Source organism: Erinaceus europaeus, chromosome 6 (genome assembly GCF_950295315.1).
Source record: "Erinaceus europaeus chromosome 6, mEriEur2.1, whole genome shotgun sequence".
NCBI lineage: Eukaryota > Metazoa > Chordata > Mammalia > Eulipotyphla > Erinaceidae > Erinaceus > Erinaceus europaeus.
In genome coordinates this window covers 68,136,331-68,149,434 of record NC_080167.1, presented here as the reverse complement: position 1 = coordinate 68,149,434, position 13,104 = coordinate 68,136,331, and the positions used below count along the sequence as shown (strand labels likewise).

The following is a 13,104-nucleotide window of genomic DNA, read 5'->3' as shown; positions in this document are numbered from 1 at the left end:
AGCATCCCCAGGCCCCCACAAACAGAAAGGACTTGCTCTGGGGGTGCAGCAGAGTGAGCCGCGTCAGGAAAGGGCATAGGGGAACTGAGGCGCATTGCTCAGACCCAGCCTGCAGGCTGGAGAAATAATTCAGGGCAGAGAAGGACCTGGTCACTGGGCGTCCAGGACCCAGGGTACTAAGAGCTGCAACCCTGCACCCTACAGTGTGGCCACATGGGAACCATCGGGTCCCCAGCAGAGCCCAGAGCAGCTCAGCTGTCATGGGGCTGCCATGTGCTGCTCGAGGCCCGACCAGCTCCGAGCTCCCAGCTTCCAGCACCTGGGAAAGGCCCCCCGTGAAGATGAACAAGACTTTAGAAAAAGGGGGAGCAGAGGAGGGGCCCTCAGAAGCGATGGTCTGAGTCAAGCGTGATGTCCTTTTTCCCCACAGGTCCCTGAGGAGGTACGTGTGGCATCTGTCAGCCCGTAGCCTGGAGGCCAGGCATCTGCACAGCCGGGCGGGGCTGGTGGCTCAGAACGACCCGGGTCCCCCAAGCCCAAGACCCAGTGAGGTTGCTCAGTGCAGCCCCATATATTGGGGAGACAACCCCTCATCCTGAGACCACGGGAGCCCCTGCATCCAGAGCTGCTAAGGGGGATGCCTTAGCATCCAGTGCCTAAGGGGGATGCCTGCCCCCACCTGCAGCTCCCCAGTTGTCTCTAGACTTCTGAGGTCTTTTTCAAGAGAACTAGTCCACCATCCTCTCAGCCAGACTGACGCTGGCTAGTGTGAGAGCTCTTGATGCCTCCCAGCCCCTGGTGGCTTTAACTGGTCTGGGGAGATGCCCACCTGTATTGGCACAGGGCAGGCACCCCGACCTTCTAGCACTGCACTGCATCTGTGGTTGGTAGCTTGTGGCTTCTTGCTCAGGCAGACCACACTGGGTTCAGATCAGGCAGACCACACTGAACTGATTCCAGGGTGGGAGCCCTACCTGTTGGGGGAATCTTCACAAGTGGTGAAGCAGGACTGCATTGTCTGTCTCTCCTCTGTCTCCCCCTTTTCTCTCTGTCCCTATCACAAATAAGTAAATCATATATGTTTTTTTTTAATTGCCACCAGGGTTATTGCTGGGGCTCGGTGCCAGCACTATAAATCCACTACGCCCAGGGAGCTATTTTGCTTTGTTTTTTTCCTTCTATTATATTTGATAGGACAGCGAGAAATTGAGGGGGATGGGAGGATGGAGAGGGAAAGAGAAAGTTACCTGCTTCACCACTTGTGGAGTCACCCCCCCCTTAGGTGAGGAGTGAGGGTTCAACCCTGGACTCTTGTGAATGGTAATGTGTGTACTCAGCACCTGGCCCCTATAAGTAATATATTTTTTTAGATAAATAAATCTGAGCTGATTCCTACTGAGTAGACTCTGGTGCCACCAGCCTCACCCAGAGAAAGGAGTCGGGGACCCCTGCAGAGAGTTGGGTGAAGCCCCCCTCTCCCGCAGCTGGTGCCTCTGAGCCCCTCAGGGGGCCAGCCTCTGCTATTGTCAGCTTGCTGGCACTGCTGGCCCCGGGTCCCGGGAGCAGGGCTGTCGTGGCTCCGTACCCCGGGCCCTCCACTCCCGCAGCTCTCTGCCTCCACCAGCTGCACGGACAGACTAGCATCCACCTCAGCAAGAACTTCTTCCTGACGAACCGTGCCCGGGAGCGGTCGGACACCTTCATCAACCTGCGGGAGGTGCTCAACCGCTTCAAGCTGCCCCCCGGCGAGTACATCCTGGTACCCTCCACCTTTGAGCCCAACAAGGACGGCGACTTCTGCATCCGGGTCTTCTCCGAGAAGAAAGCTGACTACCAGTGGGTGATCCTCTGCCTGCGGCCGCTTCCCAGCCTCAGCTGGAAAGGGTTCACCCCTCTGAGCCTGGGTCCCCTTTTCCAGAGGGCTTGGGGGGTTCTCAGCCTGGTGAAGAGCACGGGCCACTAGTCTGCCTCTGGTTAGAGAAGGGGAGACACGGATCACAGAGCACATCTTGGGCTGTCCTTTAATGCTGCCTCTGAACAGCGGCTGGAAACTTTCTCTCTCTCTTTTTTTTTTTTTTTGCCTCCAGGGTTATCACTGGGGCTGGGTGCCTGCACTATGAATCCACTGCTCCTGGAGGCCATTTTTTCCATTTTGTTGCCATTTGTTGTTATTGTTATAGTTGTTATTGCTGTTGTTGTTGTTGGATAAGACAGAGAGAAATCAACAGAGATGGGGAAGACAGAGAGGGAGAGAAAGACAGACACCTGCAGACCTGCTTCACTGCTTTTGAAGCGACCCCCCTGCAGGTGGGAAGCCGGGGACTCGAACCGGGATCCTTACGCCGGTCCTTGCGCTTCACACCCCAAGGTGTCTGCACTCCAGCTCAGTGTGCACCTTGCCCGGCTCTCAGTAGAAAGATTGACAGCAAAGAGCTTTCAGATGGGACTGAGCAGTCTTTCCTCAGTGCCAGAAAGCTAGTGAGTTTTGGGGATGCCAACACCATACTCTGCTGTGTGAGGACTGAAACACTACCAAACAAAAATCTCTGATGTTCCAAGCACAGACGAGACTCTCCCTGGGTCCTCTGCCTGGATTTCTGCCCCGGGGGGGTGGTGGATATGAGCCCCAAAACTTAGGGTACAAGGGCATCTTCCCCCCATGCTAAATTTAATGGCCATTCCTTGCCACCTCCCAGTAACACAACCTTTCCTTCTCTTTCCAGAGTCGTCGATGATGAAATTGAGGCCAACCTTGAAGAGGTATTTAAATGACACCAGAATCACAACAGAAAAGATATCAAGGGTTTAGGAGGCCCCCAAGACGTTGCAAACTGAGCTAGAAGTTGGGGATCCAGGGGCCGGGTATCGCAATGGGTTAAGTGCACATGGCGCAAAGCACAAGGACCGGCATAAGGATCCAGGTTCGAGCCCCCGGCTCCCCACCTGCAGGGGAGTCACTTCACAGGCGGTGAAGCAGGTCTGCAGGTGTCTGTCTTTCTTTCTCTCTCTCTCTGTTCTCTCCATCTCTATTTCTGTCTTATAAAACAACAATAGCAATGACAACAATAATAATAACGATGTCAACAACAAGGGCAACAAAATGGGAAAAATGGCCTCCAGGAGCAGTGGATTCGTAGTGCAGGCACTGAACCCCAGCAATAACCCTAGAGGCAAAAAAAGTTGGGGATCCAGGGCTCCCCTGGGAATCATGGCAGGGAGAGGGAAGAGGGAGAGGGCTTGGAGAAATACTATGGCCAAGTTGTCACTCCCCTTTCTGAACCTCAGTCTTCTTTTTATCCGTAAGATAAAGTGCTGAGGAAAGGTTTGTGGGAAATGTGTTTTCTAGAATGTTCCAGTGGTGAAACCTGACGGGCCTTGGAGGAAGTAATTTGAGAAGCTCAAAAGAGGCCCAAGCTTAGCCAGCCCGAATGTGGAAAACAGTCCTGGACCTCGAGTCCCTCTGTCCCTCTGTCCCAGGGCCCAGCGTGGCTTGACCAATGCTGACTCCTCAGTTACTTAGCTATATGTCCTCAATAAGAGGCCAGATTCTCCCATAGGGCCTCACGGGCTCTGCTTGCTAGGCAGACTCTTTCTGGAGGATTCCAGCCCCTCTCGCCCACTCACGGCCATGAGGAGGTTGGGTAGTAGCACACCCAGTTAAGTACACACAGTACTAAGCGCAAGGACTCAAGCAAGCATCCTGGTTGTGTCTAGCTCCCCACCTGCAGGGGGGAAAAAAATTCACAAGCGGTGAAGCAAGTCTGCAGCTGTTTCCAACTCTCTCCCTCTCTATTCCCCCTTCCTCTCTCAATTTCTCTCTGTCCTATTCAGAAAGATGGCCACCAAGAATAGTGGATTTGTAGTGCCAGCACTGACCCCCAGCGATAACCCTGGATGCAAACAAAACAAAACAAAAACAAAACCATGAAAAGGTCGTAAAGGTCGTTTGGGTTGAAGGCCCGAGCAGATGGCAATGTGAGGAACTAGGGCTCTTCTCCACGGAACTGAGACCTTCCTTTGGTGTTCTCAATGAGAAGGATGGCTGGTCCCGTTACTTTCTCACATGGACCTATACGTAAATCAGTCCCCATCACTTCGGGGGAGGCAGAAAGGAGGGGGATACCCAGGGAGGCTGGTGGTTTTCTCTGCTCACTCCTGGCACTTCGGGGGAGGCAGAGAGGAGGGGGATACGCAGGGAGGCTGGTGGTTTTCTCTGCTCACTCCCGGCCCCACCGGCAGATCGACGTGAGTGAGGACGACATCGACGACGGCTTCCGGAGGCTGTTTGCTCAGCTGGCAGGGGAGGTAGGACCCCAAGATCTGGGCCATGCGCTCTGGCTGCTGCAGGGAAGGCTGAGCCCTGGGGGACGCTGTGCTGGTGCAGCTCTAAGGGCCTTCAGGCCCCCCACCCACACCTGCCACCCCCTCACCCCCTGCACTGCCCTCACCTTGGTGTCTGTGGCCAGCTCTGACGCTGGCTGCCTCTGCTTCAGCATTCTAAGAACCCCGGCCCCTCACAGCCATGTCCTTCTCTCTGTTCCCTTCAAGCTGAGACATGGAGCTTAAGCCCCTGGAACTTGAGTTCCATGGAAACATTTGGGTATGGGGGTCGGATGGTGGCGCACCTGCTTGAGCACACCCATTACCATGTGCAAGGACCCGGGTTCAAGCCCCCGGTTCTTACCTGCAGGGGAGAAAGCTTCACAAGTAGTGAAGCAGGACAGCAGGTGTCTCTCTGTCTCTCTCTATTCATCTCCCCTTCCTTCTCAATTTCTTTGTCTTATCAAATAAGGGAGGGAGGGAGGAAGGGAAGAAGGAAGGAAAGAAGGAAGGAAAAACATGAGTATACAGAAGGATTTTTAAAAACATTTTTCTAATTTATTTATGAGAAAGGAGGAGAGAGAGAGAGACAGCCAGCACATGTGCTGCCAGGGTTTGAAGTCGGGACCTCATCCTTGAGAGTCCAATGCTTTATCCACTGCACCACCTCCCAGACCATGGGGTTTTTGTTTTTAAAGATCTATTGGAGGGAGAGAACCAGGGCATCGCTCTTGTCATTGTGATGTCAGGGCTCAGACTCGAGGCCTCCCGGGTGCCCACACAGAGTCTAACTTCAAATCTCAAGAACGCAGGCAACTTGTGACAGAGCCTTCTCAGCTCTGGGAACTCTGAGCCCTGTGAGCTGCAGTCAGTGACGGGTGACCCAGCCCACCCCTCCAAAAGGCATCCTCCACACATGGTCGGTCTCTCTCTCTCTCCCTCCCTCTGTGGAGCTCTTCCTTGGCTCCCTTCACTCAACCAAAGACTTGGCACGGAGCTATAGCATCTAGCATCTGCCCCCCACCCACTAGCCCCTCACCCCTGCCCTTTCTGCAGGAAGGCGCCATCTTGGGACACCCCCCTGCCCTTGGCGCACACACAGCCCTCCCTCAAGGCCAAAGTCGCGCTGCTGGGAGGGACCCTTCACACTGCCGGGGGAAGAGAGATGGACACTAACACCGACAGCTCTCAAAAGCCATGTCTGCAGCACAGGCTGCGAGGGTGTCGGGGAGCCCCAGCACCTCCTGGGAGCAGGCTCCATGTGCTGAGAGAGCCCAGCCCAGCCCTGCCCGGGGCCCTCCCACGGCTGGAGCCCCTGACAGTTTCCTGCTTCTCTTTCCACAGGACGCAGAGATCTCTTCCTTCGAGTTGCAGGTCATCCTGAGGAGAGTTCTAGCAAAGCGTAAGTACTTCCCCTTCCTTTCCAGTCCCAGGTTCAAGCCCTGTCTCCCCACCTGTAGGGGGTAAGCTTCGTGAGTGGTGAAGCAGGTCTGCAGGTATCTCTGTCTCTTCTTTCCCTCTCAGTGTTTCTGTCCAATAACAAGTAAATATATATATATATAGCATCTTTTAAAAATAAAGAAATTTAAAAAAAAAAAAAAAACCTCACTGGATGTAGCACCAACTTTCCCACAAGTGCAGCCCAGGTTGGAGCCGCTGTGGTGCTGGAGGAAGATCCAGAGCTCAGTCTCTCTGTCTTTCTGTCTGAATGAAAAAGAAAACACCCAGGGGTCAGGAAGTGGCATACATGGTGGTTAAACACTCATATTACAGCGCTCAAGGACCCAGGTTCAAGCCCCTGTTCCCTACCTGCAGGGGAACACTGGCTTCTTCTCTGTCTTACTCCCTCTATTTCTCCCCTCCCCTCTTGGTTTCTCTCTGTCCTATCAAATAAAAATAGAAAGGGGGAAAAAAATGGTCCCTGGGATCAGTGGATTGGTAGTGCCAGCACCAAGCCCTTGCCATAACCCTGATGGCAATAAAGAAGAAAGATAGAGAGGGAGAGGGAGAGGGAGAGGGAGAGGGAGAGGGAGAGGGAGAGGGAGAGGGAGAGGGAGAGGGAGAGGGAGAGGGAGAGGGAGAGGGAGAGGAGAGGGGGAGGGAGAGGGAGGAAAAAAGGGAAATACGTCAAAATACGATCATTCACTCTTCCCGATGTGGACCCACTAGGAGGAGACCGTGAACACACACATCCCCTCCCCACACCCACCCCCGGCCAGGTCACCATGAGAGCTTCTGCCCAGGGCCTTGGGCAGCACGGGAGACCAGAGCAGGCCTGTCTCACCCTAATCACCAAGCCCGGGACCAGACCTGGAGTCTCGGGAACTTCAAAGAGGGCCTCCTCGGGCCTCACTTGAAGAGATAAGAGCAGATAAGAGATCAGAGTGCCTCTGGAACCAGAACAGTGCCACCACCATGCTGGGGACAGAGCAGGGCTCCCGGAGAGGCACAGGCAGCTGGCTCTTGTCCCTGGGGTACAGCGGTCACCTCAGTGTCTGTGACCCACAGAGCCGCCCCTGCCCTCCAGGCTGCCTGAGGCTCCCCGCCTCCTCTCAGCTGTGGGAGGACAGCATGGTGTTTACTCTCAGGCCTCCAGGCACCAGTGAGGTCATCGGGCTTCTGAGCTGATGGCTGTCACCAGCAGGGACACCAGAGCCTCTGTGTCTACACAGATGGAGAGATGGCGGGGAGCTGGGTCCAGCCCATTCCTAGGGGAGCTGCCTCTGTGTCTGTCTCCATCCGGGTACCTTCCCGGGGCTGCCTGGACCCCCTGGCCTCCTGCCCAGACCCCGCAAATGCCTGGAGGCTGGAAGAGGGGCTGCTCTGAGGGCTGTGGTACCAGAGCCCCTGGTGCCAGGTCCCACCTCCATGAGCACAGCAGCTCCCGGAGAGCCTGGGTCCTCGGTGGCTCTCTCAGCTGGGGACCTGTGCTCTGCAGATGCCAACAGACATGTCGCACACCCCCGCACCCCCACCCCAGCCTAGACTGAACTGTGGGCTCTCTGGTCCCCAGCCCGCTGACTCTGCACGCCGCAGTGAGCACCTCACAGTCCTATATTATCCTGCGTTTATTTATTTTTTAAATGTATTTATTATTGGATAGAGACAAAGAAAAATTGAGAGAAGAAGGGAGATAGAGAGGGGGCCAAACGGTGGTGCACCCTGTGCATATAGTGCAAAGCACAGGGACCCGTGCAAGGATCCCAGTTCAAGGCCCCAGCTCCCCCCCCCTGCAGGGAGATCACTTCACAGATGGTGAAGCAGGTCTGCAGGTGTCCGTCTTTGTCTCCCCATCTCTGTCTTCCCCTCCTCTCTCCATTTCTCTCTGTCTTATCCAATAGCATCAGCAACAAAAAAACAACAATGAAAGAAAAAAAATGGCCTCCAGGAGCAGTGGATTTGTAGTGCAGGCACAGAGCCCCAGCAATAACCCTGGAGGCAAAAAAAAAAAAAAAGAGGAGGGGGAGAGAGGTGGAGACACCTGCAGCCCTGCTTCACCACTCGTGAAGCTCTTCCCTCTGCGGGTGGGGGCCAGGGGCTCAAACCTGGGTCCTTGCACACTGTAATGTGAGCACTTAACCAGGCGCACCACAGCCTGGCTACCTCCTGCCCAATTTATCTTTAAATCCCTCATCAGAACCTGGTCTGGGCAGAAGTCAGTGAGTGTTAAGTGGCTGCAGATGGCAGGCACTCCCAGCATCATAGAAAGTGCTGGAAGGTTTCCCTGCAAAGCTCATTTTGTCTTTCAGGCCAAGAGATCAAGACGGACGGCTTCAGCATCGAGACCTGCAAGATCATGGTTGACATGCTGGATGTATCCTTTCATGAGTGCCAAGAGAAACTCAGCTGTGTGGCCAGGACTGTGGTCAGCACAGGCCTCCCTCACAAGGGGCCGTGAGGGACAGAAGGACGTCACCCCCACCCACCCACACCCACCCACAGGCTCAAGGTGCAAGCCCCCAGCGGCCTGCTTACAACACACCCTCCTCCGTTCTCTGTCTGAACAGCCCGGATTCTTTTTCTGAGTCAGTGCTTCCATGACTTCCTCTGGGAAACTATTCCTGAGCCCAGGCTATTTCTGATAGCGAATGTTTTCTCTGGCCCTGGGCCTGTCCTTGCCTGGCAGACTGGGCCCCGCCTCTACTGGCTCCCCTCCCCACCGAGCTCTCTCTCGCCTCTTTTGAGCCCACCCACCAGCCTGCATGCAGACCAGCTGTCCCTGCGGCTGAGGGGGAGGTGCTGGGTGGGACTGTCAGAGCTTCTGTGAAGTCCAGTGGGCTGGGGGGGGAGCAGGGCAGAGGTCACCCACAGTGTGACTCCCCCTCACAAAAGGCCTCTTGGAAGTGCTCCAAATACTCCTCCAAAAGTCAGGAGGGCCCAGCAGTGGAGCCACTGGGAGCTATCCTGGGCCAGCAGTGGCTGGTCTTCAGAGGAGCTGAGGGGAGTGGGCCTCTCTGGTCAGCCCTTCCTCCGGCCTTGAAGTGCAGGTCTGACCAAAAGTGGAGAGCGAGCCCCGGGGCTCCTCTGTAAGGCTTCCTGGTGTGGTCCCAGCAGCGAGGACACACAGGGTGACAACTAGGTCCAAATGAACCCAAAGTCAAGGGTCGTTCCTCAACGGTGGGCAGTCGGACGGGAGTGGCAAGCTGGGGCTGAAGGAGTTCTACATTCTCTGGACAAAGATTCAGAAATACCAGGTGGGCACCCGGGAGAGCCCTGTGCCAGGCTGTGGGACCGAGCTCTGCCCAGCTCTTCAGGACATGGCTGGCATCACCATTCCAGGGGGTGGGACTTTACCCAGCAGGGGTCGGGGGACTGAAGACAGGGGTGGGCATGAAAAGATGAGAAGATTGAGGGGGCCAGGTGGTGGTGCACCCTGTTAAGCGCACATAATATGAAGCACAAGGACCTACGCAAAGATCCGAGTTCGATCCCCCAGCTCCCCACCTGCAGGGGGGAAGCTTCATGAGTGAGTGGTGAAGCAGGTCTGCAGGTATCTCTCTGTCTCTCTCCCTTTCTCTCCCCCTTGTCTCTCAATTTCTCTCTGTCCTGTCCAGTAAAATGGGGGAAATGGCCGCCAGGAGCAGTGGATTCCTAGTGCGGGCACTGAGCCCCAGTGATAACCCTGGAGAAAAAAATACAAGAGTGGTCCCCTCCTGAACATCACCCGTCGCTGACAGAAACAGACTCACCTGAAAACCCACATCGCCAAGTAGCCTACAGAGGCCGCGGCTCCTTTGCTTGGGCTGTCAGCTCAGGCGCAAACACCCCCTGGGTGCCTGGGTGCCTGAGGGCTGGCGAGCTGATCCGACGGGCATGCTTACAAGCCACCCAGCCGAGCCTCCCCAGGCCAGGCTAGAGGCCGGGAACCACAAGGCGCAGAGCCACCTGCCGACTGCCGTGGCCGTGGTTCTGATGACCATTTGGTACATTTCAGAAAATCTATCGGGAAATCGATGTGGACAAGTCCGGCACCATGAATTCCTATGAGATGCGCAAAGCTCTGGAAGAAGCAGGTACCGCTGCTTTGTTTTTCTTTCGTTTATTTTATTTTATTTTATTTTATTTATTTATTTTAATAAGAGAAAGATACAGAGAGAAGGAACAGAGCACTGCTCAGCTTTGGTTTATGGTGGTGTGGGGGATTGAACCTAGAACCTGGGAGTCTCAGGCATGAGAGTCTGTTTGCATAACCATTATGCTATCTCGCCCACCCTATATATATATATTTTTTTTTTTATTATGACTATTATTTGGCAGGACAGAGAAATTGAGAGAGGAGAAGATGAAATAGAGAGGGAGAGAGAAATAGAGATACCTACAGCCCTGCTTCACTGCTTATGAAGCTTCCCCACACACACACACAGGTCACTCTGCTCTCTGATCCCCCTGCCAAAACTTGGTCCCAAGCTGCAGGTGTCCGCACAGGAAGCTGGGAAATGTGGGCCTTGGCTCACCTGTGGTGGGGGGGAGCGGGTGACAGTTTTCTGGGGACTAGCAAAACTACCCCTTTCCTATAAACAGTTTTTGGTATATACATCCCGGATGAATCTAGTTTTCATGATGATTCAGAGCTGAGAAGACAGAAGAAGAGGGAGAGAGAAAAAGATAGCCAGCAGAAGGTAGCAGTTTGGAAAGCAGAAGAGGGAGAGAAGTCCTGTTATAGTTAGAAAGGTGAACAGTGTGCAGAGGCCACGGCAGAAGGCAGTGGCTGTGGGAGATGAAGCCAGAGTCTCAGAGAGCAGCCGAGGACGGGGACGGGACGGGAGCAGTTAGCGGGTGGCATGAATGGACCCTGGGCCTGGCTCCCGGGCACAGCCCCAGGCTTCTGTCAGCTTGCTCGCCCCTTTCACCTCAGGCTTCAAGCTGCCCTGCCAGCTGCACCAAGTCATCGTGGCTCGATTTGCAGACGATGAGCTCATCATCGACTTTGACAATTTCGTGCGGTGTCTGATCCGACTAGAAACGCTATTCAGTAAGTGTGGAGGGGAGCGGGTCGGTCCTCTAAGCCTTAGAGCAGCCTGCCTTCTGTCACGGGTGAAGCCAGCTGTCTGTCCAGCTGAGCGCGGACACCCTTCTTGACTCTGGGAGAAGAGGGATGAAGTGATAGGTTGGGGGCAGTTAACAAATCAGCTGGGAGGTGGCCCAGCTGACGACAGCCTGCTCTTTCTCCCCAGGGATATTCAGGCAGCTGGACCCCGAGAACACTGGAACCATCGAGCTCAACCTGATCTCTGTAAGTCAGCCGCCCCCGCATGCCCCCGCACGCCCCTGCTGCTGGCTGATCAACCTGCCCTCAAAGCTCTGCTTTAACATTTTATTCATCTTAAAGAGGGGAGAGAGAGAGACCAGAGCCCTGCTCAGCTCTGGTTTATGGTGGTGCTGGGGACTGAATCTGGGGCATCAGATGGCATGAAAGTCATTTTGCATAACCATTATGCTGCCCCCCAGCCCAAAGCTCCACTTTAAAAACCATTTGGCATTTGGGAGTCAGGCAGTAGCGCAGCGGGTTAAGCGCACGTGGCGCAAAGCACAAGGACCAGGCGTAAGGATCCCGGTTGGAGCCCCCGGCTCCCCACCTGCAGGAGAGTCGCTTCACAGGCGGTGAAGCAGGTCTGCAGGTGTCTGTCTTTCTCTCCCCCTCTCTGTCTTCCCCTCCTCTCTCCATTTCTCTCTGTCCTATCCAACAATGACAACATCAACAACAATAATAATAACTACAACAAGGGCAACAAAAGGGAATAAATAAATAAATTTAAAAAAAAAAACATTTGGCAGGAGCCTGGCAAAGGCCAGGCAGTGCAGTGTGCACCCATTAAGTGCACATAGTACTAAACACAAGGACCCGCCCAACGATTGGGGTTCGAGACCCCAGCTCCCCACCTGCAGGGAGTAAACTTCACAAGCAGTGAAGCAGGTCTGCAAGTGTCTTTCTCTTTCTCACTCTCTCTCTACCTCCCCCTCCGCTCTCAACTTCTCTCTGGCCTCCAATAAAAGGGAGGAAAATGGCTGCCAGGAGCAGAGGGTTTGTTGCCAGCACTGAGCCCCAGTGATAACTCTGGAGACAAAAAAAAAAATTTAAAAACAATAAATTTTAAAAAGGCAAAAAACCTGATAATTAAAAATTAGATTAAATTTAAAAAATAACCATTTGGCCTGCCAGGGACAGGCCTTGATTCCCAGGTCCCACAAGGGACTTCTGTTCACAGCTGTTTCCCAGGTGCCTATGGGTTCTCAAGTCCAAGTGAATGCAGCAGGTGCCTCTTCCCCTGGGCTTTGTCTTTGAGCACAGCACAGGGTCAAGTAAGTAGAGGGCGCCTGCAGGTTCCCTCTCAGAAAACGAGCTGCTCATCAGCGTACAGGGAAGAAGCTGCTTCCAGAATCCCTCTGGGTGGCGTTCAAGTGGGTTTTTGGAAAGATCTGTCTTCCTGAGAACAGATCCACTTAAAAGACTAGAGACTCTGCCTTCTCCCTCTGTACAGTGAAACCAGCAAGAACAGATCAGCTCACTGTGTCTAATCATTATACCCACGCATCTAATCCCAGCAGTGCCCACCTCTGAAATGGCACCAGCCCAAGCCAAGTTGGCATGCCAGTTCCACAAAAAGCAGGAGTGCAGAATGTTCCCTTGTCGTCCCTGAGACAGAAAGTTCTCTGGCTTCAAAGACAAGGAGCCAGCTGGGGGGGGGCGGGGGGGACACTTTCGTTCTCAGCTGGCTCCAGTCTCCCCACCCCTTTCTCCTTGGGGGACTGAGCTCAGGGCATCACAAGCAACCGGCATGGGTAGGGGTGAGCAGACAGGAAGGAACAAGGGGTCAGGGCATGGGTGAGGAGCTGGATGGAGCCCTTTTGCTTGAAAGGTGAACTCTGTAGGGAGCTAGCAACTAGGCAGTTTCTTCACTCTGATGTTACGTGTGAGGAGACACCTTCTGTCCACTGGAGATGCATGTCAGCTGATCAGAACACCTGCTTCAAGGTCCCTACCCTGAGGTTGCCACCTGGGGCTCACACAGCTGACAGAAAGCCGGCCATCTGCGAGCTGCTGGAAACTCGCTTTCACCATGCTCACCGGGCATCCCACACCCCTCAGGTCACGGGAGTCTACATTCTCCCCACCCCCATTTCTGAGAACCACCTTTTCCACTGGCAATCTCTGTTCTAGGCCTCACCCCTCACAGGCCCCTAGAGATCCTTCACACACTAGTCTTCTTTACTGAGTGGCATAAAAAAAAATTTTTTTTTTAATTTTTTTCCCCTTCAGTTGGCAGCAAACCCAACCTTGGCTGC

At 54.3% G+C, this 13,104-nt stretch overlaps 1 protein-coding gene across 1 annotated transcript in view; it reads left to right on the top strand.

The window, feature by feature from the left end:
- Positions 1-13,104, top strand: part of CAPN2 (calpain 2) — a 55,003-nt gene that overhangs the window by 40,396 nt on the left and 1,503 nt on the right. Inside the window, exons 11-20 of the mRNA XM_007530171.3 lie at positions 431-442; positions 1,625-1,836; positions 2,724-2,760; positions 4,240-4,305; positions 5,665-5,722; positions 8,070-8,134; positions 8,946-9,014; positions 9,755-9,833; positions 10,676-10,792; positions 10,995-11,053. Coding sequence (XP_007530233.1) covers positions 431-442; positions 1,625-1,836; positions 2,724-2,760; positions 4,240-4,305; positions 5,665-5,722; positions 8,070-8,134; positions 8,946-9,014; positions 9,755-9,833; positions 10,676-10,792; positions 10,995-11,053 — 774 coding nt within the window. The remainder of the gene's footprint in view (positions 1-430; positions 443-1,624; positions 1,837-2,723; positions 2,761-4,239; positions 4,306-5,664; positions 5,723-8,069; positions 8,135-8,945; positions 9,015-9,754; positions 9,834-10,675; positions 10,793-10,994; positions 11,054-13,104) is intronic.